This window comes from Crinia signifera, chromosome 5 (assembly GCF_055691185.1).
Source record: "Crinia signifera chromosome 5, ASM5569118v1, whole genome shotgun sequence".
Lineage (NCBI taxonomy): Eukaryota > Metazoa > Chordata > Amphibia > Anura > Myobatrachidae > Crinia > Crinia signifera.
The window spans coordinates 156,485,422-156,513,405 of NC_139221.1; the positions used below are offsets into that span (position 1 = coordinate 156,485,422).

The following is a 27,984-nucleotide window of genomic DNA, read 5'->3' on the forward strand; positions in this document are numbered from 1 at the left end:
CCACTATCCACGTCGGCGTGGAGTTGAGAATAGAATAGTGTGGCGAGCGCAGCGAGCCCGAAGCGTGGCGAGCCCCGCGAGGGGACGCAGATACCTTCACAGGTAAACGCATCCCTTCGCGGGCTTCACAGTTATCCGCTGCGCTCGCCACGCTTCGGGCTCGCCACACTATTCTATTCTCAACTCCACGCCGACGTGGATAGTGGGGGTATGAAAAGGTCGTAGGACGCGTACCGCCGCCGCTCGCCATGCTTCGGGTTCACGTTGATCGTGGGGTGGCGTTAACAATTGTGGGGGCCATTTCACACTTTAGGGTGCCTATTTGGCCTCTGTGGGCCATTTAACATAGTTTCCTATGGAAAAATCGGGTCAATTGAGGCATTGAACAGAAAAATCGGGTCAATTGAGAAATTTAACATTGGTCCCTATGGGAAATCGCGGGCATCGCGTCGGTCGCACCCGATTTTTTAGTGCATTCAATGCCCGCGATGGGCGCCGTGCTAGGTAAAGAGTACCATTATAGCTTATTAATGTGATTTAAGCGCCACTTGTTGTTTTTGTGCGTACACACTATGCAATATTTTAAACAACCTCACTAATTATGGTCCATGAAAGAGATATTTAAAATATTGGCCAGTATGTACACTTGAGATGTGCTGGAGACTTCAGTGTTCATCTGTAAATCACTGGTGTAGCCCATATGTCTGTATGTAGGAACTGCTAGCACTGCATTTTATTGGCATGTAATTGATCATGTAAATAGCCATTTACAGTTATAGAGTGGGCTACAAAAGCATGATATTAAAAAAAGAAAAAAAAAATCTAAATAATCCAGTGTATTTGGCGCCATTTTAACCACTTTCTTCACCTCCACCTGCACTCCTGGCTGCGCCCCAGCAGAGGCCAATTAAGGCATGTATTTTAACATACTCTCACGGCTTAAGTTTCAAAGGTTTTTATATAGTGCACATGGCGAAAAAGCAAACAATCGTCTACGTTACAAGACCCATTTGGTCTTTTCTTCAGGACGTGCGTGTGAAAGTGCAATGTGCTGTGCAATCTTTATCTCTATATTGCACAGCACATTGCACTTTCAAACTCACGTCCTGAAGAAAAGACCAAATGGGTCTTGAAACGTAGACGATTGTTTGCTTTTTCTCCATGTGCACTATATAAAAACCATTGAAACTTAAGCCGTGAGAGTGCTGCCTCCTTCCAGGGGACCCTGACAAGGTGCTAAATAGAGAACTTGTTCTCTATTTAGCACCTTGATAAAAAGGCTTACAGCCTTGAAACGTCGATCCACACCGCTGCAGTCCTGTCTTTTTTTCTTTTGAGTGCCGCAGTCACCCCCACTGCTATACATGGAGTGCTCGACACTGTCCACTTCCTAGGAAAGCACCAGATGACCTCTTCCTGGAGTGCCACCCTACATTCTGCTAGGTAGAGATAGAGATATATAGAAATATATATATAGATAGATAGACAAATCAACCAGCACTCAATATGACTCCATGATAATAGGCCCCGGTGCCCAAAGTACATTCATGTAAATATACAAAAAAGCAGCACTCAGGAGGCAGTAAGTGTGATGAAAAATGACAAGTCTGTATTAAAATAAGAGCATTCGGGGTGTGACCCCCTTTATCAGGTACAGACAATCACAGATATATAGTGGTCGATCTGGGGGTCAGAGATTCCCGGGAATTACATATTTTTCCTTGAGGAGGATTGGCAGTATAGACGGGAATACCCCAAAGGTCCAGTGGTCTCATTCACTTTCATACGGTTTGTCTACAAGTGTGTTTTCTTTTTTACAGAGAGCATAAGGAGTTGTCCAATTTGGTATATGAAAGTGCCTAGTATCTTCTGAACCAAAAAGTCCAGAGCTCTGGTGTATTTCCATAATTTCAGAACAAATTTATGCTTTTGATAGTTTGAAGTTGAACTATTATTTTTGGAGATCCAGGAGCAGCAGGTCTAAGTTTAGCAATTAAGTTTGTTTGTCACTAATAACCTTTTTTGGCACATATACCAGCAGTTCCAGGTGCCAGTGTAGGAGACTGGTGGTGGCAACCAGTTACTCTCCTGCTAGTCACTACTACAGTGTGAGGGAGTCCTGATACCGGAGGAAAGCATCCTCCGGTTATTTAAAGAACAGTGTAAGCCTGCACGCCATCTGTACTGGCCAGTGGAGCAAGTTATCTGGTCACAAAAACAGGCATCGATCATTCCATAAAAAAAAAATCAACTATTTGGGGAAGCTTCTGAAAATCCAAGGCCATCTTCTTAACGTCAAACTCTACTTGACCACAAGCATTTTGTAACTCAAACTTCTGTATTCTCCATCGATATTCAAAACTCTCTGACCACTTACTGAATCACATAGCCCCACTAAACACTTTTTGACAATGCTATCTGACTGCACCAATGAGTGGCATTTAGGGGTTTGGAGAAGGATAAAGTATCAGCCAATCCGCTCCTATCGCCAATGTTACAAGCTGTGTTTGAAAAATCATATTACCCTAGAGACCACAAGCTTGTGAGCAGGTCTTACTGCTTTATCAGTCTGTTAATACCTACTGTTGAATTCAGTCTCAACTGTGAAGCACCAGGGAGCACAATAAGCTGGCTTTATATAATTATACAAACCCTCCAACATTGCCTCTTCCATCATGTACAAAATGTTCAGCGCCTTGGACTTCTCCTTAAATTGTAATTGCCATCACCTGTGTTATAATACCTCTCTAGTCAATTTACTAGTTCAACACAGGTGAGAAGTCCAGGAGCAGTGCATTTATTACATGATAAAATAAAGTTCTCATCTTCTAAATGTTAATAATAAACAATCTACACTTTAAGGTGCATGATGAGCTTCATTACTTAGCACTTTTACCTCTATTGTCAAATGATTTATAGAATACCTGAGCAACAATATTTTGGTAATATTAAAACAATTTATTATCAGGAATTCTGCTAAGGCATACAAATAAAAGAAAAAAAAAAGTCCTGTTAAACACATTAGAAAGACTGAATAGCTACTTTATTAATCATGCAAGTCATCGTAAACTAGGAATTGGAAAAAAAATATTGTCAGTGAATTAAAGACAGTAGTAAGGCATGGGACTCAAAACGAAAGTCTGAAGCATTATATAACCAGTAGAGAATGCTCCAATAGGTTCTGGTCTGATCTCCTATAATGGGGGAGAAATCTGACATATGCTGCAAATCAATGGAAATGTACATCAAGAAGCAGATCATTCTGTAAGAGTATATTGTGCTCCATGTCATGTAGCATTGTACATGTGTCTTCATGCCCATGGCAGAAATATTCATCATCAATATTATTATTATTATTCATGGTTTCAAATCCAAGTCAGCATTAGAAGAGGATGTAGATATGACTGAAAGCAGATTAATAGAGACTCCAAGGATGACTTGGGGAACAATCGCTGCCAAGAGGTTTTCGACCATTTAAAGTTCAGTCCATCTTTTCTTTTTGCACTAGTTTTGGAGCATCAACAAAGTCTTTGCCATTGTAAAGAATGATGGTTCCAGTCCCGATACTAGCAGTACCCCAGAAAAGTACATAGGCCAATGTCTCCGTCCATGTGTCACCTTTAAGAAGCAGAACATTCACTTTAATATGTTTCATCTATGTATTTAAGGACTAGAAGGAGTATACAAAGTATAAAAGAAAAATGCAGAATATGACAGAAAAACATATACAGTATGGATTAGTAATACTTACCAGCCATAAGCAAGCAAATAATGCACATTGAAAAAGCAACCACCATAATGATTGGCAACTGAAATAAAAATATATTACACAACATTTGATTAGATAACTCACAAATAAAATGACTTGCTTATAGATCTACCATAAACAATACATTTACTATAAACAGAAAGAAGCAGGTAAGGTCCCCATACACGGTCCGTTTATCGGATCCGTTCTGTACTTATATAGCACATATCGCATCGCATGGCAATGCGATGCAATGAAAAGCAAGTACAAAAAGTATGTGCAGCACATACTTTTTGTACTGTATGATGAGATGCTGCGGGAGCGCGCATCTCAAAGTACAAAATGGACAGACCGTGTATGGGCACCTATAGTCTAACCAAACTTAAAGTAAGCAGTGCAACATTCACTAATTGAATAATTGATGACTGCATGAAAAAGAGACCTAGGACCAGTTTAACATTTCCATGTGTCAGTATTTCAGGTCATAACCATGTGTGACTTGTCTTGAAGGAGCTCAGCAATACACAAATTAAAAAAAATGAAGAATATAAAGTATCCAATAGGCCACAACACAGGTACACCCCTAATTTTCATTTTTCCAGCACCTGATAGTCCGGCACCTCGTTTAATCCAGTCACATCATGTGCCAGGGTAAATTAGGTTGAGGGAGGGTTTAGAAAGAAAGCGGGAGGGGTCAGAGAAGCGGCGTGGTGGTGGAGAGAGAAGCCGTGCTGCAGTGGTGATACCACAGATAATCTGGCAAATTGATGTAATCCAGGGGGATGGGGGAGGACACAGTATATTTCCTCAGAGTGAATTGTATTAATTTACACCCTTGATCCTCCTGCTGATACCTGGAAACCTGCACCAACCTGTGCAACACAGCAAGCCAAAACGCAAGGAGGACTTCTTAAAAACAAGCCTTCCTTGCACATAAACCATTTGTGTATACTACCTACACGTCTGCGGCGTGCCACTTACATGCGACTAAATGGCGTGTGACGTATATAGGAATGGAGTGCTGTGGCCAAAAAATGTAAATAAAAAAAATTATGGAAAAGGTAGTGGGGGGGGGGGGGGGGGGACTATTTTGTCAGTGCCAGTCCCAACAGATTCCGCTGGCAACCCGGGAGACATGCACCTAAATTATTGTGTTTATCACATGGAAATCTAGACAGATAAGAACTATTTGGCCCATCTAGTCTGCCCCATTGTATACTATCACAGAGGCAAGTAAAGGATGCTTGGGTTTGATCTACCGCACATCTAGCCAAGCGAGATCATTAGGGCCCTGTACTAGGCTAATGAAGGAAGGTACCTGATTGTTCTGTTCTTCATTAAAGTTGCTCCAGTGTGTGCACAGAATCTGGGCTGACAGGCATTCATTCCGATGTGACTAATGCCGTCGCTCCAGTGTGTACCCAGTTTAACTTGTACTCTAAGCTTTTACTATTGTTAATATTCTCATTGTGAAAACAATTAATGCGGTTTTCTTTTTTTAATATAAATACATACTGTATGTGCAAATACTATTGAGGCATTTATTTCTCCCACAAGTCATGGGTTATTAGTGCTGCCAACAGTAACCATTACTTCCCCTCAGCTGACAACAAGGTGAGGGCATGGAGAATTGCTGCAGCCCATTATCAACTATTCAATGGCTGCAGCTACTTTCTAAGGTCTCCGGGCTATCAGCAAGAATGAGGTGACCAGCACTAGTACCTACAGGGAGAACAATCTCCTGAAATGCAAGTATCCCATGCAGATCTTTACAGTTCTAATAGTAAGTAGGAATTAATAGGAAAAAGGCTTAGCCATCATTGGCCAAGATCACAAACTTACTGCTAAAAATTTCCAATCCTTTTGAATTTGTAAAGCACTTGTAGAATACACTTCTTCAACTGAATAATTTCCAAGAAACAAGTCAATTGAGTCCTGAAAAAAATACATACACATTTATACATGTATATAGGCACATTTATGCCTCTATACGCCTAACCTTACATCGTGGTTTGGTGTCTCCTAGTGGATCTCCTCACTCTCCTATGTAATTGGGCACCATTGTGATATTTATGATTTCTCCAACTCTCCATTTTCCTTTCTCTGACCATCACCTGCTCTTGTGACTTATTTATTTCTGCTTCTCCATCTCTACCTCCTAAGGCTACCATCACTGAGCATAACATTGAGGCCATTAACATCACTTCTCTATCCTCCCTGTTCGACTCACTTCTCTCTCATGAACAAGCCACTTCCCTATATAATGTATACCTTACTTTTGCTCTTGACTATGTCGCTCCACCAACCACTGTTCACCCTCACATATCAACATCCCAAACCTAGCACACCAAATATCTGCAGTCACTTAAAGTTTGCAAATGCCTCCTTGCTGCTAAATCCAAGGGCCACTACTCACCGCTTAATCTCCTTGACCGCTCTGCTGATTTTCACAATGCAGATCACCCTCTCCAGCAAATCCTTAACTCCTAAAACCTTGCACCTGATATTCCCCCCCCCCCCCCCCCCGATCCATGTGCATGACCCTTTACACCTTATAACTTGAGCTTGCAACACTTCATAGCTTGAAAAACAGATCACCATCAATATTATTCTCCCTACTACTGCTTATTACCAGGATAAGCAACTAAAAAAGAAAAACCTACTTGTCTAAATCCATCAGAAAAATTGTTCTTGTAATATCGTATAAGGGAGTTCCAGCCATCCATTACAAGTCCCCACTGTGTTCGCTTTCCAGTTCTGTCAAAGAGGTCAACAAATATAAATAAGAAATATATCTATAACATTAGTCACAAGAATATACACTTTATAGTTTACACTAACCACCAGAGACTAGGATCTCATTGGCAAGTGCGTACACACTTGCGATGCCAGTATGGGTGGGAGGGACAATGGGGAGCATTGTTAACTATGCTCTATTTGTACGGGGAGGTCATTAATGGTCCGCAGAAGTGTGCATCTTTCGCTGTTTGATGCGTACACACCTGTATAATTTAGTTTGCTTCCAGAGGACTATATATTATTGAGAAGGTGTACATATGTCAGTTTCTATATTCTGATTGCAATTGCTCTGTAAGCCGCTAAAAATAGATAAAGGTTGTATTCTTAATAGTGACCGTTCTTCATATAATTGGTTTCCCAGCATAGAGGAATATTACATTCCCACAAGCACAGACGGTAGTATTAGGTATGTGCTATGCTCCACCTCCCCTTAGTGGGCTTGTTAATATGGACAATCACAATGACACTCCATATCAAATGTGTGGGAAGGCGTAATGATTCATAGGCCACCAATCCCTGAGCATCAGCTGACCTCGGCCGTGTATAGGTAACTGCAATACTGATTAAATACCTGCACTCTGCTGAATTCAGTTTTCCGTGTTCTTACCACATAGCAAGCAGTTGGCAGGGGAAGATAAACTGGTGGTAAACATTGGATTGTCATTGTTACTGTCAGTATTAACAAGCACACTAAGGGGAGGTGGAGCATAGCACATATCTATTACTACCATCAGTGATTGTGGAATATAAAATTCTCCTCTGTGCTGGGAAACCAATTATATGAAAAACAGTCACTATTAAAGAGTACAACCTTTATCTAGTTTAACAGCGCAATTGCAATCAGATGATTAGATCTATATTCTATGTGGTATTTTTATACATGTTTCGGTACTTGTTTCCTAGCACAGCGCCACCGATTAACAGGAAGGCATCGGGTCTGAAAAAAAATCGGTCGAATCGCATGCAACCAGATCGCATGCGATGCGATTGATTCGACCCAATTTTTAATTGTATACCCACCCTGATGGGTAATTACTATGTCAAATGCCCCCCCCCCATTGTTAACGCCACCACGAAGCGTGGCGAGCGCAGCGAGCCCGCGAGGGGCGGTGGTACGTGTCCTCCAACCTTTTCATACCCCCACTATCCACGTTGGCGGGAAGTTGATTTTATATAGTGTGGCGAGCGCAGCGTGCCCCGCGAGGGGACGCGCATTACTTTACATGTACTCCGTGTCCGCTCACCCCGCTTCGGGCTCGGTGGCTCGCTGCGCTCGCCACACTATATAAAATCAACTCCACGCCGACATGGATAGTGAGGGTATGAAAAGGTTGGAGGACGCGTACCGCTGCGCTCGCCTTGCTTCGGGTTGGCGTTTATCGTGGCGTCTCGTTAACAATGGGGGGGCATTTGACCTAATAATTAACCATCATGGTGGGTATACAATTTAAAATCTGGTCTGGGGCGGGCATTTTACATTGTAATCAGCCATCAGGGTGGCTGTACAATGTAAAATCGGGTCGGTCGCATCGCATGCCATTGTAATGGCATGCGATGCGACTGATTTTAAAATTGTATGCGAACGTCTTTAAACCCCGAAAATCGGGTCGGTCAGGTCTGATCGGGTCCCATCGCATACCTTAAGTTATGGTATGCGATGGGACCCGACGGGCTCCGTGCTAGGAAACAAGTACCCATGTTTCAAATAGAGTTGTCATTTAGTATTATAAATTAAAATGTATTAAACCACCTCAGTGTGCTCTCTTAATTAATTGTCCTAATTAATTACTTCTACTAAATGTCATAAGCAGCGCACATTAGCCACCAAAGACTGCTGTGTTCTGTTAGTCTGCCATCAACATTAGTAGCAATACCTGCTAATGAAATAGTAATGTCATTCAATAATATTGCTGTGTAAACTACAGTCCTTCAAGATCAATCAAGTTCTCTACAACCAGGGGGTATTATAAACTGTTATTTTTTGGTCATGTATGTCGCTATTACGTACATACTTTACTCATGCAGAATTATTTCCACTTGCCTTGTGAAGTCTGTCTTCAGAGCACCTGTTCCGGCATACTGCTTTGCGCAAGCATTTGCATTGTCTGCCCAAGCTGTAAATACAATGTAATAAGAGTAAAAGATCAATTCAAACTAATGCATGCCAAAATATGTAAAGCCCCATACTCACTAGGCGATATTGTTCACCTTATCGACTTAGAAAGGATCAACGTCGTTAACTATGCATGCTCCCCGGCATCTTGAACGACCCGCCCTCTTGTCTTAACATGTTTAGACAAGGGAGGTCCTCCATTAAGGTCTGTCCCTCCCCCTGCCGCCGCCCCCCTCCTCGCGCCTGGCATTGGCAAGTGTGTATGCACTTGCTGATATATATTTTTTTATATTCTGTGTTAAATTCAATGTAAAGTGAGAACAATTTGCAGGAAACTCACAATTTTTATAGATCTTTTCAAATTGTACTTGCTCTTCAATTTTCTGTCCAATATGAAGCACACCCAGTCTCTAAATTACGAATGAACAGATTATTATATAGATGGAATATTATATTTCAATACCTACTTAACTTGGAAGAAAAAAAAAACATTATTTTTGTTTAACCATTGATTTACATGTTAAAAATATGTGACTCTTTGCCTGGAGCAACTTAAATATGTACCCTTTAAATTATATGGTTATGAGTAAGAAGATGAACGCTGTTCCAATTTATGATATTGTTCTGTCTGACTGAGGGGGGTATTCAATCCCAGATGCTATTTGCAATGGGGGAAATAGCGGCGACTGCCTATTCAATGCTGTCTTTCCCAAAGCAGTCGGGCCCGTTTTGACGAATTCGGCCGAATATCGACAATCCACAGCCATTTACGGGACACTGAATCGCACCTGGCAATCTGCAGTCAATCAAAACCTCAAACGGGCCAGGATTACGGTTGTCGGGCCAGATCGACAGTCTTGACCCAGGATTGAATACCCCCCTGATTCTTCAATACTGATAGTATAATTTTTAATCAGTGATTAATATTTAAAAAAAATTCTAATTAATGAAAAACATAAAACATATAACGAACATGACCAAAACATAAAACGAACACCAGACCGTGTCTGAGTCCCCTTGCGGGGCTAGCTTTGCTCGCCCACACTACGGGCTTGGTGGCTCGCCACACTATCTAAAATCGACTCCATGCCAACGTGGATAGTGGGGGTATGAACTATACATGTTGGCATGGAGTGAATTTATTTATATTAGATAGTTTGCCGAGTGTAGAACCCGGAAATAGCAGGGCGCCATGAATTTACACAAGTACCTATATATCTTTTTGGTACTTGTGTAGCTACTTCCGGGTTCTACGCTCGCCACAAACTATGTAAAATAAAGTAACTTATCTCCATGCCATGGAGTTGATTTTAGATAGCGTGGCGAGCGTAGCAAGCCACCGAGCCCGCAGCGTGGGCGACCGAAGCGAGCCCCGCAAGGGGATTCAGACGCATGGTGCCATGCTGGCGACGTGAAACTACACAAGTACCATCTTATTTTATCACACTACTGACTACAGGTGCCTGTGTCCCTAACAATTCAAATTGACAATATTCTACTATTTATTTTAAAAAAAGTTTATTTTCCAAATCATTAAGTTTATTACTTAGTAGTACTGCCTATTACATTACATTGTGGAGGTAATAAAGGGGCAGATGCCAGCCAATTATTCATTACATGATAAAAACATGGTGGTGGTTACACTATGATATTTGAATAAAAACTTGAATATAAGGATACACTGTGTGGCTGGTCCAAGTCTATTTAATAAAACATACTAACACCGCTGTTTGCACATTCACTTTTGATATGCTAAGTTTAGGATTTTGAGACATTAACACTTTCTTTATAAATGGAGGAAATAACAAATGTCTCACCTGTAACTGAGCTTGCAGAGAGCGGTGTGCCAACAGACTCTGGATAACATTTGTACGATCCAGGCAATCCATGCAATTGCTTCTGAATATTCCATCTTGCTGCATTAAAACCTTCCCTTCAGAGTCCACCAAGAAATAGCTAAAGGAAATAAAATCACATTGATTTTTCAGATATCCAAATTTCAATAGCCCTGTACACATTAGACTTGTTTTTCTTAAATTTATTCTAACTAAAAAATGTCATAAAAGTCTTTATTTTCCAAGACACACGAGACTTGATCTTGCGGGGGTCTCAGAAATTCACACAGGTGAAAATGCAACTCTTTTCGTACTTGTTTTTTAGCAGGGTGCTCAGTTTTCTTACGTACGCTACCATAGTAAAATCGCATAGCATCTCATGGGCCATTTTAGTGCCATGCAATGCGATTTTTTTATGTAATTTGTTCACTGCTCTGTTGGTCCCAGAGGATCGCATTGCATTGCACTTCCTGCAAAAGCGCATGCGATTTTCTAGGGTGCGATGCCATGCCATTAGCTACACACTTGTATGACATACAATGAGGTTTTACTGACCCCCCCCACTATCCACGCCACCCCGAAGCGTGGCGAGCGCAGCCGTGTCCTCCAGACCTTTTCATACCCCCACTATCCACGTTGGCGGATAGTGGATTTTATATAGTGTTTCAAGTGCAGCGAGCCACCGAGCCCAAAGCATGTCGAGCGCAGCGAGCCCCGCGAGGGGACTCGGAATATATGTAAAGTAATCTGCGTCCGCTCACCACACTATATAAAATCAACTCCACACCGAAGTAGATAGTGGGGTTATGAAAAGGTCGGGAAGACGCATTCCGCTGCGCTCGCCATGCTTCGGATTGGCGTGGATAGTGGGGGGGGGGGGGGGTGTCAGTAAAACCTCATTGTATGTCATACAAGTGTATAGATAATGGCATGGCACCCTATAAAATTGCATGCGATCGCATGCGATTTTGCGGGAGGTGTGTTGCGATGCGATCCTGTGGGGCCAACAGAGCAGTGAATAAATTACATAAAAAAATTGCATTGCATGGCACGACACTAAAATGGCCCATGAGATGCAATGTGATTTTACTACGGAGAATAGCCCTGTACGCTTACAGCGTACTGGGCGCCCTGCTAGGAAACAAGTACCCTTTTTTCTCCTACAAGCATGGGTAAGTAATGGATCTATTTAAAAACAATTCTGAAAGATAGGAGGTGAATTTGTGATATACTCTGAGCTACAGCTATCACTGCTCTAGACTATCCCTGTCATTATGTATGTCTACAGCAGGGATAGAAAGCCTTTATCCCTCCAGCTGTTGTTGAACTGCACATCCCAGCATTCCCTGCAACAATTTTGGCATGTGATGTGAAGTTCAACAACAGCTGGAGGACTAAAGGTTCCCCATGCCTGGTCTACAATAAGGCAAAAAAATTACTTTACTATTCTAGGCAAGTGGTCCTTCGGTTATATTTTGGATAATGGCAAATCACACCTCTACCCTACCCTGCATAATGTATCAGTTTGGCAGGATCAGAGACCACAAATAAATCGTGATGACCACTGATACAACACCCCAAGTTTATTGTTGAGGTTGCTATAGGCAATTTAAGAGGGATGTAAAGCTGGAGGGCCGCAAGTTAGACATGCCTGCTCTAGTGCATATCTGTACGTGTCCTATATCTGTACTGTTACACTTGTCTACCTATCTGCCTGTTGCAATCACCTAGTGGTGAAGATGAATGGCTGCCTGAGTGCTGTGCAGCTCAGTAAATATATGTTCCCCATGACCGTGTCCCTCATCAGGATACATCTAGCGCATATCTGTACGAGTGATACAGTACATATCTGTTCTGTCACTGTTTACTTGTTCCTATCCTGGCTGTTGCACAGCAATCCAAATCTAATTCTTAGTATAGCAAGTATACCTGGCCAATAAAGCGGATTCTGAATGATAAAAAAACTAATGATTAGCATTACTGCTTCACACAGCACTGTAGTCTTGGGTGTGGGGTTTGTACATAACTAGTAATAACTAGCACCACAACTGTATCAGTCAGAAATAAATACACATGCGGGTACTTGTTTCCTATCTGGGCGCCCATCGCGGGCACATCGCATGTCATTATAATGACATGCGATGGGCCAGACGCGATGCCCGCGATTTTCCCATAGGGAACAATGTTAAATGCCTCAATTTACCCGCGATGACCGCGATTTACCATAGGAAACAATGTTAAATGGATCAATTTCCCCAAATTATCATAGGGAACAATGGGAAATGTGCCAAAAACACCCCTGAACATAAAAATGTCGACGCCACCCCGCCATCAACGTGAACCCGAATCGTGGCGAGCGCAGCGAGCCCGCGAGGGGCGGCGGTACGCGTCCTCCGACCTTTTCATGCCCTACTATCCACTAGGGCGTGGAGTGAGAATGGAATAGTGTGGCGAGCGCAGCGAGCCACCGAGCCCGAAGCGTGGCGAGCGCAGCGAGCCCCGCGAGGGGACGCGGATACCTTCACAGGTAAACGCGTCCCTTCGCGGGCTTCCCAGGTGTCCACGACGCCATGGACACCTGGGAAGCCCGCGAAGGGACGCGTTTCCCTGTGAAGGTATCCGCGTGCGCTCGCCACGCTTCGGGCTCAGTGGCTCGCTGCGCTCGCCACACTATTCTATTCTCACTCCACGCCCTAGTGGATAGTAGGGCATGGAAAGGTCGGAGGACGCGTACCGCCGCCCCTCGCGGGCTCGCTGCGCTTGCCACGCTTCGGGTTCACGTTGATGGCGGGGTGGCGTCGACATTTTTATGTTCAGGGGTGTTTTTGCCACATTTCCCATTGTTCCCTATGATAATTTGGGGAAATTGATCCATTTAACATTGTTTCCTATGGTAAATCGCGGTCATCGCGGGTAAATTGAGGCATTTAACATTGTTCTCTATGGGAAAATCGCGGGCATCGCGTCTGGCCCATCGCACCCGATTTTTTTATCGGCCGCGATGCCCGCGATGGCCCCGATTTTACCCCCGATGCCCGCGATTAAAATCGTGGGCGCCCAGATAGGAAACAAGTACCCACATGCGCTCTAGCACAGAGCATGGCAAACATGCACTGTGAGAGAGTTCCCTGAGGATTTGACTTGGAAGTCATGCTAATGTATGAAATAGCTATTGCCATAAATGTAAAAGGCAAAATTAAGCAGTGATGCCTTTCCAAATAAGCCACTTGGCTACTTCTAAAATAACAGAAGATGGGCGCTCCAATGGTGCATTACCACTTAAAAAAGACAATTTTATTCAGTAAAAGACATATAACAAAGGGTCAGTCTTTTACTGAATAAAATTGTCTTTTTTAAGTGGTAATGCACCATTGGAGCGCCCATCTTCTTTTATTTTAGAATAAATTGACCCGTTGGATTCGGGAGAACTTTGAGTTCACAAGTGGAGCTGCTAGCTTGCCATACAAGCGGAGTGCTTTTTAAAGTCTGCATATGGGTGTAGAAATCAAGAACACCTGATCATTGTTACAACACAGGACATTTACCACTGGGACTGGTATTTTTTTACCTCCTCTAAACCACAATATCAACTTTGTGCACTGTCATTTTGAGTCCTAGAGCAGTGGTCAGGGAACTCGGTCCTCATTACCCCATGCAGTGCATGTTTTGCAGGTCTCCTCACAGAATCACAAGTTAAATAATTAACTCCACCTGCGGACCTTATAAAATGTGTCTGAGTAATTAGTACACCCGTGCACCTGCTGGGTTACCAGCAAAACATGAACACTGTCCTAGAGGATCCAGACAATTACAATTCATATAGATTCATCCTATCATCGAACTTTCTCACCCCTGATGAAGTCTTATTGACGAAACGCGTCTGGTTTCTTTGTGATTAATTCTTGAATTACTGGACCATATTATGCCGCAAAATAATTTTGTCTAAACTGTCTTTTTAAAGATTGTATTAAACATGTCTGATATAATTCACTTTAACAAATTGTAGAGTGACTTTTACTATTGTACCCTAGAGTGGTGGTGGTACATAGAGTGGCGCACTCTATATCTTTCCTTGTATCTTTCTCTCTCTTTCTCCCCTACTAACAGGGGGATCTATAGAGTTGCTGCCCCACTATTATACATAGCGCAGGGAAAGGGTTATCTTTGTTTGCTATATATGTAGCAATGCAGCAAGCACTCGGACCAATATTCAACAAATGTATCAAATGAAGAAAGACACAACTAGTGTGTGTTGATATTTTACGTTTCGGACCTCAGTCCTTTATCAAGACATACAGAACACAAACTGAAGTACTTATATATGTATATGTATGCCAGCCTGGAAACAGCCTACAGCAGAGGAAGGCATGGGGTGCACATTGTGCTATTAAGCAGTAGAGTGCCGGCTTCATCTTCTGTATTTGTGTGTGTGTATGTATTAGTGTTCATTCTAGCACCCGCCAACTTTGAAAACCCATGCAGTTCCTCTTCCCTGCCTGGGGTGTCGCTGTCTGCTGTAGTGCTTCTAGCACAATGTGGTCTGTATATCAGCACTGATATGCATACCAGACATGTGCTAGAAACACCACAGCAGACAGCGACACCCCAGGCAGAGAAGAGGAACTGCATGAGTTTTCAAAGTTAGCGGGTGCTAGAATGAACACTATGTATATACGTACGTACGTACGTACGTACGTACGTACGTACATATTAATTTGCTCTATAGGTAAAGTAGTTATATCTTTATATATTAATGGTCTTCGGTTTTTGTTAATATCACTGGCTTTCAGTAATTTGTCATTTCAGTGCCTATGCAACATCTGACACCCTTAGGCCCTTATTCTGGTTGACTCTGTAAGCTGCGAAGAGTCAGAGTGCCCACCCTGTCAAATCAACCCCCCGCAGCTGTATCCCCTTGCAACCATGCATAGGATGGGTCATGAAGACCCATCCCCTCACATGTCTCACTGCTGGAGATAAGGGCTCGCAAATATACGTCGGTGGAGGCTGACTTATATTTGCTGGCTTCCGGCTGAAACAGGGCGGGTGTCTGACATGTGACATCAGCCTCCCGCCCTTGGCATCATGCCACCGTTTGTATGGAAACGCCCAGCGCTTGCATGGGAACACCCATGAAACGCTGGGCATTCCCATGTTCTGCTGTGGCCACCGATCTCCACCCCTGTGCGAGCGTCACGCCGACAGTGCAGGTCAGTGAGGGCGCTCGCACAGAAACCCTGCACATGCACATAAATGATTATATGCAGGGCACAAACATCTGTCCCTCATGCAAACGCGCGTGGGACTGAATGAATCAAAATCATGCCCATATTATTTGAAGGTTAGAATAATATTGAGCTCTAGAAATCAGTTTGCCCCCAGTAGATTCAGTGATTAGGAATTATTATTCGGAAAAGCCTCACTGCTTACTGCTTCATTTTCCCTTTTACATTTATTGCAATAGGTTTATGTTGCATACTTGCTGACGGAAAACAAAATCCACAGAGTCTTTGAGAGCATCAAATAAAGTTTAAAAATTGAATTCTAATTAGTTTTAACAACTCACCCAAAATCATCTTGGGTTTCAGTTAGCTGATCCACCAAAATCTGCAAGCGGTCCCAACGCATTTTACTGCATTCTTTGTGGAAATCAAATGCAAAATATCTGGAAAAAAAACATAAGAAAGTAATCCGATAGTAAGAAAACAACAATTAAGGACTTATGTTCTCAAAATAGTGGCAAACAAAATAAATATTTCAGATCAAAATCAGGCCAACAATTTTTACTTCAATCATTTTGTTAAGTGCTATACAATACAACTTGAACTTTACTAGAAGAACAATTTGTACACAACACAAATGCCGATATTCGATATGTGAATATACCATAAAGCTGGACTACCAACTAACAAAACTATGAAGCCATAAGGTCTAGCCATTTGGCACCTTGGGGCAGATGTATTACACCTGGTATAGTAATAAAGTGGAAGGTGATAATGCACCAGCCAATCAACTCCTAACTGTCATTTTGTAAACATAGCTGATTGGCTGGTGCGTTATCACCTTATCACTTTATCCCTTTATCATGTTTAAAACATCTGCCTCCTTGTACCAAGCAGCAAGATAACTTCCTTCAAACTTGGAGATAAGAAGTTTCTTCTATGACTGTGGTCATCTGAATATATGATCATTGGATATAGCTGTATACATGCAATTTTTGCCAAATATTTGATGCATTATCATTGCATGTATGGCAAGTATATTAGAGAGCATTCAATGGGCAGCATGGACAGTTTAATGGTTAGCATTACTGCCTCACAGAACAGAGGTCATGGGTTTGATTCCCACTATGACCCTTACTGTATGGAGTTTATATATTCTCCCCGTGCTTGCGTGGGTTTTTTCCCACATTCCAGAAACCTACCGCTAGGTTTATTGGCTCCCCCCCTCCAAAAAAATCCTAGAATGAATGTGTGTGTGTGCATATACATGTGGTAGGGAATATAGTTCGTACGTTCCACTGGGGCAGCGGCTGATGTGAATGTTCAAATATTCTCTGTAAAGTGCTACAGAATATGTCAATGCAGCTCTAAATCTAAATACTGCTCAGAGGCTTGCAGTCTCTTAGCTGCCCGGAAATTTTATCAGATTACAAAAACATCCACTGGAAGACACTACTCTACCCTTTCTCCAGTTGATCAGCGGGGGCACATCCAGGAATGGGTCTTTATACTTCCTGTAGAACATTGGATTCCCACTATGGCACATCATTTCCTGCACTATTTTATATAAACCAAGCTCTCTAATTTCTCTAGGTTTATGTATTCTACTGAAGAAAAAAAGCAATGTTGGGTGTTCCCTTCAATGGGTCTGAATGAGGGAATAATATGTCCCAATATGAGAGGGGATGATCCTCTTCTCCAATTACACAAAATATCATACGACAGTAAAATACCGTACTCACTCATCAAACGTCTCCTCTTCTCCAAAACCAGACAATCAACAATGATCGTGAAAACCCCAAAAAATAGTGGGTCCCCCGGACTTTTACATAAGAACATTGTTATACTGGCTCATATACACTAGAACTGGGGTAGCCAACTGCAGTCCTCGAGAGCTACCAACAGTTAATGTTTTCCAGATCTCCTCACAGAATCACAAGTGAAGTAATTAGCTCCACCTGTGGATCTTTGAAAATGTTTCAGCTAGTAATGAGTGCACCTTTGCAGCAGCTAGGTTGTCTGGAAAATGTAGCTCTCGAGGACCGTAGTTGGCTACCACTGCACTAGAATATACCAGTGCACTCATTTGCATACTCAATTTATTCATTTTTGAGTACAGGTTAAGATCACCCTATTATTATAATCATCAGCATGCCACAAGACCCTTCCCTTCCCACAGACCTCCAGCTCATCTCTGCAGCCTCAGCCCTAGCCTCAACTATTCATCACCGCACTAAAGCAGAAGTGCTTGTTCCCGCACTGCTGCTTCAGTGCGGTGATTAATTAGTAGATGCTGGGGCTGCGGAGACAAGGAGCCGGAGGTCTGCGGGAAGCTGCTGCTGCTGGGAGTGAAGCCGCTGACAGGGGGTCTACAGTGACAAGACTGCCACCCTCCGCGTCTGCAGCTCGCACACCACCCCAGTACCTCCTGCGCTGCCACGTGCCTGCAATCATTCTGCTGCCCTTCCCCTCTGTTGTCGCCACAGTTAGACATCCTGCTGCCTGTTCCCATCCTGCCACTCACTGTCTGCTGACCAATCTGCATGGACCACGTCCCAGGGGACCCACCTGTTTTTGGAAGGTGAGTCCCTGGCTGGCATTTGTGGGTAAAATACGCGCTATAGTGCGTATTTGCAAACCCTGATCAACACAATGTTGGAATGGGATCCTCCTGAACCAGATACAATATGACTTGGATATCCCAAACAGGCTCAGGCGTTTGACTTTATTGGTTAGGCAGGCTGGTTTTCCAGCCATGTCATAAGCCCATTTGCTGGTGATACTAAACTACACTAGACACATAATTAGAACATCAAATCTGAATCTTCAAAACTATGGTTAAGCAAGGATAACAAAAGCAAATACAATTACATAAAAATACACTAAAAAAACACATGCAGTACCATGTTTTACAAAGAAAATATAAGTGGTGACTTTTACATTATTTTAAGAGGCACAGTGTCAATGAAACATTATTACCATATTTACAACACATATCATGCACCAAAGACAAAATCAAATTTACTGTATTGACAATGTAATTTGCATTGAAATAAACATATCTAATTGCAAAAGCCTATATCCCTGCAAACAATGAGCAAGTCACTATTATTATTGTAACTAAACTGGTGAATCAATCACCCATACCTATACTTTATTTTTCCTGGCTAGGAATAGAAACTTAATATCACGTACAGTAGTCCATCATAGAAATGATTTCCCTAATCTCTATGGTCACTTATGTAAAATATATGCAGAAGTATTTAAGTGCCACTACCTAAGACTGTTAATGCTCACTCCTTCACTAATACACCTGTCACATTTCCAAAATAACCCTGTCGGATCCGGGTTACTCATACCCCCCCCCCCCCCCCTTCAGACTTGAGACCAGGCAATTACCTAGCATTTAGAGTGCCGGGTCATTTTGCCAGGTGCAGTCTGAGCAGCTTATTACCGGGTTAAAAATTTCAACCTGGTAATTTGCTGAACACCACTGGTATTTCTCCAGGGGTTAAAGAGCAGGGTTGGCGACCTGGGTTGACCCTTTCACACTGAAGAAATACCATGTTAATCAACAAATTACTGGGTAGAAATTTTAACCTGGTAATTTGCTGCTCAGTGTGAAAGGGGTATTAAAATAACAAAGGGAGGACAGGGTTAATCGCACAAGAAGAGTATACATAGAGTTAGTGTTAGGTGACTCAAATGATAGTGTTATATACGTAAATATTTATGCTGAGGGTGTGCTATCAGGGTGGCCCTGACGAAGCTTACTGGCGAAGCGTATGCCGACCGTACACTCCGCAGTGTGCTCCCACTTCCCTCTCCCCCCATGAATGCATTTTGATCTGTTTCTCTCCATTTAGCAGTATCCACAGCGGCGTGCATCCAAGCACTCATACGGCAGGCAGACGCGGTGCGCACCGCAGTTCTGATGCCCAGCACACCGGCAGACAGTCCCACAGACTGACTCAGACCCCCACGTGCAGTACAGTGTGAGCCGGCTGTGTCATTCTCAGCCGGAGTGACGAGAGTGGGCGCAGCGCTTCTCAATTACACGCTGTGAATCCCACTGTCCCGGCTCACAGACCGGACTCAGAGCACTGAAATTACCACTCACTTAAGCACCATCCTGGTATTGCAGTGGCCACACAGCTTATTGCTGTCTCTGGCACTGATACTTTTTTGAGCATACTACATTATAAACGCTCATATCTGCATATGTTTTAATTATACCAGCCTGCTGGGTGAGACCATAAATCTTTGGTTACCCTCACACCACAGACAAAATTGGTATACAGGCACTCCTGAACCTAATAGGTGCTTAAAGTGATACCGCTATTTAGTACTTGAAAACTGGGAAAATATATATCAACCAGTTCCTATTCTGGAAACAGTGAATGCACTAAACACATATTAAAGTGTTGACATTTATACGTATAAAAACATTGTGAAGTGGGACCCCACGGAGTCAAGGATATCTTCATCCTTTTTTACTTGTCTATGTTTACTGTGTGTATTGTGTCTTTTATATTTTTGCCAAAAGTTTTTAAAAAATTATAAATAAAGGTTACTTATTAAATTTTCTCTCTCTCGGTGCATCACAAAGTGGCATCCTTTTCTTTTCAAGAATTTGTCTTTTGCTGAAAGGGGTATTACCCAACTACCTGGGTAGAGGTGTGGTGTAAAAGCACCAAACCTTATAACTCATGTAAAGCAACCCTGGATTTTGACCCGGGTTATACGAAGGGTTAAACCCGGGTCACCCTCTGTATAATGGGCCACCTGGGTTTAATATGAATGCGCTGAACCCGGGTAAGAGTGGGTCCGACCCGGGATAGTGATCCTGGGTGCGACCCGTGCTTGTGAACTGAAAGGGGTATAAAGAATAGGGCCCGGTAACATGAAATATAGAGGACAGTCATTTGTTTGGTATTTAGGCAGAGAACATTTTAAATAGGACACATAAATAGATCTATATTTGGCAAATGGATGCATCATAAATTTCTTCCATTTACTTTTTTTTTACATGAATAAATATGGTACAGTTATCGGATTTCAAGTACAAAGAAGGACTTATTTCACATATGTGTGTCAGTACTAGAAGCAACGGTCATTAATACTAGATCTTGATGCCTGAAAACAGAAGCTGTCTGGTAAGATAAAATCGCTCTCTCTCGGATGTCCTTTGGAAGTATTCAAATTTCAGCAAAGGAGCACATTCACAGCTTTTGGATGCCTCTAAAATTACTGTGCATTCTCCAGATACTAGATATTTTCCAGACAATGATACTAATGGCTTCTACTTAAACACCACTGCAAACTAAGAAAACAGGTACAGTTGGGCATTTTATGTTGGGCAAAATACGTGCTCTCATTTTCTCTCCATTTGGCTCTTGAATTTTGGGATAAGCATAAATCCTTAAAAAATTGTTATATGCAGAACTTACCAAACTATAGCAAGAGGACGTGCTAAATAGTAGATAAATACATGGCTAATTTTGTGCAGTGGTACAACAGTCGCCCTTTTTTAGTCCTCTGAAATTACTCTTGTAGTTAGTGACTGGTTGAATAATTCTGTTAATGGTGCTACGAGCACCCCCTTTCGGCTCTTTTTGTATCCTTAGATGTATCCCATCTGGCCCATTGATTTATCCACATACTGTAGTTTTGATAGTTCGGTTATGACTTTCTCCTCTGTAAATGTATTTATTTCATTTTTCTGAATATCCCTGCAACTAAACTGTGGACCCTTACCCTCTTTTTCAGTAATGAACACTGAGCAAACATAATAATTAAAATGATCTGCTATTACATTGTTTCCCTTTACAATACTCCCAAGTCTTTGACTTTAGTCTTATTATTCCTCTGTTTGTTTTTATTTTTTCACTTACATATATAAAAATTGTATTGCCTCCTTTACTCACTGACTGGGCTATTTTATCCTTAACTTGTGCCTTTACACATCTGATTACCTTCTTAATCTCCTTCTGTCTAACAAGATACATTTCTTTATTTTTTTGTGTCTGCTTAGATGTCCTAAAAGACGTCTTTTTTACTTTCACAATATTTGATTTAATAGTAATACAGAAGCAACTGCCTGAACTAAAACAACAAAATGAATAAAAATAGAAATGATGTAAGAAGCAAAGAACCATTTACCTAACCAAACCATTTCCAAGGCCATTTACCATTTGGGAAAATGTTTGTTCAAGCGGCTTTTCTGAACCTTTCTGGTTAACCTGCAACAAACAAAAGAGGAAAAATAAATAAATATAATCCTACATCCCGGATTTTTTTTTTACAGTATTTTAGATAGATACCAAGTTTCCTCAAATTACTTAATACAAGTTAAGGAGCTGTACACAAGAGGACTACCTATTTCGTGTCCATAAGTTTAAAATGCACAGTGTGAATCGGAACATGTCAAGGGCATCTTGACATGTATTATTAATATCAAATATACATTTCTTACATTTAATTTTAAAAGTGATGCTAGATCTTCCATTAGAAGCATAACAATTTACTAGTTTTAGAATAAACAGCTTAAGACATTTCAAACCAGCATATAAAATGAAATAAGACATACCAAGTTAATAATAACTTGTTTCCCATAACTAATTATCTGAGAGTCAAAATGGCGCTGAAATCCATCCATCTATAAATAAAACATAAAGAGACTGCAAACTTTAATACAACTGTTCAATGCTATTCAGATTACAAAAATATTTAAAAAGGATTAATCAAAGTGAATGACTGATCGAGAAATGCAACCAAGTTCATTTTTTTTTTTACTCTTTAGAATGTAATAAAACTAGCCTAGAATTGCCGTGTGCATATGGTTAAAATACACAATATAATAATTTTCACAAAAATATACGTCAGTAGTTGTAGTTTAAAGTAATGCATATTAAAGCATAGAGTTGATTCTGGCATACAGCAAACATGGCATGCACATGGAAACGGAACAAGCAGCATTCGGTAATACAATATACAGCAACGCAAGTGAAGTGATGTAATAAAGGTAAACAAGGTACAGTATGGTTTTAATTGAACAAGGATGTTTATAGTCACATCTGAGCACGTTTTTTAGCTGATATTTTAATTATGTATTTAAAGGTGTTTTTAATGTTCTCATATAAACAAATACGACATTAAAACACATTCCTCCCAACTGTCCCGCTTATCACGAGAGCATCTATTCCTGCTGCCGGGGGGGTTGGGGGCGTGGCCTCACGGGAGGCACGAGTAAAGGTCACACCCCAAAAATTAGGCCACGCCCCCAAAAAGTTTGCTGCGCCGGAGGCGCGCTTCTGGATGTCCCGACTACTGAGGACACAAAGTTGGGAGGTATGCTAAACAGCACTAAGAGGTCTATTGGCTTTTTACATGTATTTTGGTTAGTTAAACTCTTACTGAATTTACACATTTGATCATGCTTCCACATATTTAAAATATGTAAAAATGCAAGTATAAAAAGACATACTTTAATGCATATAGTAGCATGTGTAATAAGGCATTAGCTAAAAGCAGACATTATTATTCGCATCTCAACTATTTATTAGGAGGCTCAGTATGTATAACTAATAACAAAATGAATACACACTTCTAGAATAGAAGGGATTATATTTTTATGCTTACAGCAATAGAGTGTGTGGGACATGCATAGCACAGTCACAAACAAACATATCCAAATTTAAACAGATATATATTTACATGGTTAACTGCATTGTTGATTTGAGGCTTTGGTTTGTATTTTAGATTTGGTCTTTGTGACCAGAAAAATGGAATTGATCCACGAGTCTAAAGAAAAAGAAAAATTTGTTACATTTTTTCACAAGGTTATGTATTATGTTAGTAAAAACAAAACATTCCTAGGGAGTGAGGACTGTACCAGGCCTGGTTAGTCCCAAGGGGGTATAGGCCCTCATTCTGATCCATACGCTCCTCTATGCATTCGCACAGAGTAGTGATGGTTTGGGACTGCACATGTGAAAACGCAGTTATGCGCATGTGAGCAGGTGTGTTAAATTGACTATTCGCTGGGCCATTCGCACAGAGAAGTGCTGACAGGGGACGGCATGGATGGGCAGCGCCCATGGGAATGCCTAGCCCTTCATGGGCATCCCTAATGCGGCCATGACGCAGGTGCAGGGGGTAGACAGCTGACATCAGCTGCCCGCCCTCTTCCTGTACAGGGGCACCGCAGATCTAAGACACCAGAGAGTGTCTTAGATCTGTGAGCACTAGAGAAATCATTCAATGGTCGCCGACAATCGAATGATTTCTGCCCCACGCGCAATCTGTGAATGGATGTTTATACAAACCATCCATTCCCATGCGTGCAGGGAGATTCGCAGTATGTGCAGCGGACGGACCTTCATGCGGGCGGAGTTTAGATGATCTGCAAAGCTGCAAATCTCGCAGCTTTCTGGGTCAATCAGAATGAGGGCCATAGTTACTAAAATGCAGAAGTGGAGATGTTGCCCATAGCAAACATATTTGAGAATATAGGTTGCCAAGGGCAACAGCTCCTCTTCCAGAAACCAACACTTCTACGCCAAGGAGAAAAAAAATACAAGACAATGGAATGTATACGATCCTCAGTCTAACATAGCTGAAACACTTAGACCAGTGTCAAAATACTCTTGGGTACTGACTGTGGGTAATGGTTTCACTTGGTGCTGGCATCTTTATCATTAGACGCCTGCACTTTTCGGAGATTAGGATTTGCATAATGACGACTCATAAGCAGCCGTCGGATCCTCAATAACACATGGAATCGGGGACCTACACCTGATCTCATGTATTTTCCAGCAAGCTCAGGTCCATTTTCTGCCAGCAAAACCACCTCTGTATTCTGCACTTACTTACTAATGTTAAATATAGCAAAAGTCAAAAGGAATTTCTCAATAAAATAATTTACAATCAACAGATCACTCCTGGAAATAGGATACATTATTAAGTACATTTCACATTTTTTTCTCTCTTTTTATTAGAATTAAAAACGACATTTAGCGAATGGTTAGTACTTGAATTTCTTTCCTCTTACAAGGACTAGGGGCAGTATTCAATGAAAAAGTTCTCCGTGCATGGAGAGCGTTTTATTTCGCTCTCCATGCACTCTCCGTGTTCCGGAGGGCTCTCTGCCACTCCTGCTCCCTCTATTCAATGTGGCTGATGCTCTCCGCCACTCGCGGAGAGTCTTAACCCCTGCAGGGAGCCGGAAGCAGCCAGAGAGATTAAAGTCTCCCTGGCTGCTCCAGAGGACTGTGGAGGGGAGGGGGGCTCTCCAGGACCCAGGCTGCACCCCCCTATAGCCAGCGGGGGACCCAGTATTCACTGCACCCGTTTGTGCATAGTTACGTTCGGGTGCAGTGAATATATGAATATCTAATGAATATCTAATGAGCGGCTCGAGCGCTCCGGCCCCCTGCTGGCTGCACTGTGTAAAAAAAAAAAAGAAAAAAAAATTAAAAAAAATATTTTTTTAAAAATTAAATATATATTCATGTGCTATAAGCCAAAATTTCTTAAAAAAACCTTTTAGTTTAAAAGTTCACATTCCAGCTCTCCATCAAAAGATGGAGAATTGCTACACAGAGAGACATGGAGAAAGTCACTTAGAAAGACGGAGAACATTTCACATTGAATAGGGTTGCTCGCTTTTGGAGAGCAAAATGCTCCGTCCAAGGCGAACAAAGCACAAGTTCTCCACAAAACACGGAGAACTTTTCTCATTGAATACTGCCCTAAGGCTGGTATTCAATTAGCCCAAATAAACATTGGTGCAAAAATCTGATTTCTTTCCTGATTTTCACAATGTTGCGTCAATACTTTTTTGTGGCTATCCAATTTTGTCACCCGAAAAAAAAAAAATTCACCCAAAAAGCCATCAGGGATTTCTTGTTATGCCTGCTTGAGACGAGCTAAAAAATATATCATTAAGCCACATTGACCTCTCCAGTCAGTGTCCCATATTCGCTGCAGCAGCTGAGGACTGCAGGGAGGGCACCCTGGAGCCGGTACTCCACCCAGTGACCGACATCCACACCGCTTCCCCTGCTTCGGGTTCCCTGACCTGGCAGGGGTCAAGTGACCAGGGAGCCAAAGGTGCTGAGGCAGGGACAATTATTTCTCATTAAGCTGCAACTTGTGTGGACTCAGGGATAGCAGGATAGCCCCCTTCGACAAAATTAACCATTATCAATGATCACGGGTATTTGAATACACAGCATTAATACAAATCTTACTTGAACAAATGAAGCTTTTCCTCCATTACAGTATACAATTTGCTCAGTCTCTACAAAATTAGCAGCATGGCCTTCAGAATCAATACCTAAAACAAAAATAGAACATATTAGCTTTGGAAACAATGCTGAAAATATAAATAAAACAGATTATTAACTGGGATTAGGGGTGAGAGGGGGGTGGAGGATCAAATATAACCTTTTATTATTTGTATTCCTAAAGTTGCTGACCAAGACAATCAAATACTGCAGTACTTCAGGATGGTATATGGTCGCCACACCTAAAGTCAGCATTAGGGATGCCAATCCCGGGGCATTTTTTCAATCCCGGGATCCGGGATTGAAAAATGCTCAATCCCGGGATTGGCATCCCTAGTAGCAAGCAATGGTGCTGCGCATGCTTTGTGCTGTACATATTATTTCTTTAATCGCACAAACCCAGTAATGGTAGATGACCAAAACACCCTGGCCTGGTGCAGCTAGGAGCCGGGTTGCTGAGTGGGCGGGTAGGAGGGCTGCTGACTTGGTAGGCCGTCTCTTACGGCGGGGTGGCTGGGAAGGCTGGGTGGGCGGCGGCTGTGCCTTGCGCAGCGTGACCTCTGAACTTTTCATGCTGCGCAGTGCTGCACTGCCGGGTATTGGAGAAGCCGGGTAGCGTCTGAGTGCTCAGACGCTGCCCGGCATTAGACTGCGCATTCCCGGGATTGGAAACTCCAATACCGGGATTGAAATCCCAGTGTTTTGGGGGACAAATCCCAGGATCCCGCCGATCCCGAGATTGGCCACCCTAGTCGGCATGCATTGGGTTGACCACTGAAGAACGACATGGCTTAGGTCAACACCTGAAATAGGTTGACATGTCTAAGATCAAAATAGATGGAAGGTTGACACAAGCATTAGGTCAACAATGGCTAGGTTGACAGTCAAAAGGTCGTCATAGGTTACACTTTTTTTTTTTGACAGTGGACAGGCGGAACATTGAGTATCGCTGTTGATATAATGTCGAGCTGAGCAAAAAGGGCCCATGATTCTGACTGTTGGAACGTCCCATCAGGCTAAATAATGAAAGATCGCTCATGACTGGCTGCTTGTCAGTAAGCAGTATGTTTTGTTTTTTTACAGTTATTGGACTACGTTGGATCAGGAATGAAGAAGCTCCAGAGAGGTAAGTACTACCAACTGCACTATTGAAAATATGGGGGAAAATATTAGGAAAATGACAAATATTAGAAATGAAGGTTATATTAGTTTTCAGTACTAAAGCTGGCCATACATCAGAAAGATCGATCTTAAGATCGATTGCGCTCATGATGGTGTACAATTTCTCTTGAAATCCCGGGCAGTCCTTGGTGGTTTTTGGACACACAATCTACACACAATCCATCATACAATCAGTCATACAATCCATCTGCTGTATGATTGTGTACACAAGATGTGCACACAATCTGCATACAATCCATCATACAATCAATCATACAATCCATCTGCTGATTGATTGTGTACATAAGATGTGCACACAATCTGCATACAATCCATTTTACAATCAATTGAGATTGTATGATTGGGTACAATATCTTTCTGATGTATGGCCACCTTAAGGCAAACAATATTTGACATGACAAAGGACATAAATAGTACATATAAATTATGTATAGACTGCCTTTTCTACCAAGGGATACATTAGGCATAAAGGAAAATAGAAGCAGTTGTTCTACATTATACACTTAAACACAGCAGCAAATAAGTGACATAAAGGAATACAATTATCCCTGAAAATTTTTTTCAATTAAAGCCCATTTTTTTCCCCCTCAACAGGTCCTTCAAAAATAAGAGCCAGCTTCTGGGCTAATTGAATAGCTCTCAGGGGAACACAAGAAATAGGGCGAATAGTCAATGCTTGTTAATTTCCTTAATAAAAAAATATCTTCATTTTTAGTGGTAGCATCTCTTTTACAGTGGAGATTACCTTCCTGTTTACTCTTTATATTTACACAGAACACATTTGTTTTATTTATCT

General features: G+C 41.9%; 1 protein-coding gene across 1 annotated transcript in view; it reads right to left on the minus strand.

The window, feature by feature from the left end:
- Positions 1–3,026: 3,026 nt before the first annotated feature.
- Positions 3,027–27,984, minus strand: part of SACM1L (SAC1 like phosphatidylinositide phosphatase) — a 60,107-nt gene continuing 35,149 nt past the window's right edge. Inside the window, exons 9-20 of the mRNA XM_083188141.1 lie at positions 25,971–26,056; positions 23,434–23,520; positions 22,307–22,375; positions 21,880–21,959; positions 16,062–16,160; positions 10,478–10,616; positions 9,001–9,070; positions 8,589–8,661; positions 6,412–6,505; positions 5,591–5,683; positions 3,752–3,809; positions 3,027–3,618 (exon numbers count right to left, since the gene is read on the minus strand). Coding sequence (XP_083044267.1) covers positions 3,482–3,618; positions 3,752–3,809; positions 5,591–5,683; positions 6,412–6,505; positions 8,589–8,661; positions 9,001–9,070; positions 10,478–10,616; positions 16,062–16,160; positions 21,880–21,959; positions 22,307–22,375; positions 23,434–23,520; positions 25,971–26,056 — 1,085 coding nt within the window. The 3' untranslated portion in view covers positions 3,027–3,481. The remainder of the gene's footprint in view (positions 3,619–3,751; positions 3,810–5,590; positions 5,684–6,411; positions 6,506–8,588; positions 8,662–9,000; positions 9,071–10,477; positions 10,617–16,061; positions 16,161–21,879; positions 21,960–22,306; positions 22,376–23,433; positions 23,521–25,970; positions 26,057–27,984) is intronic.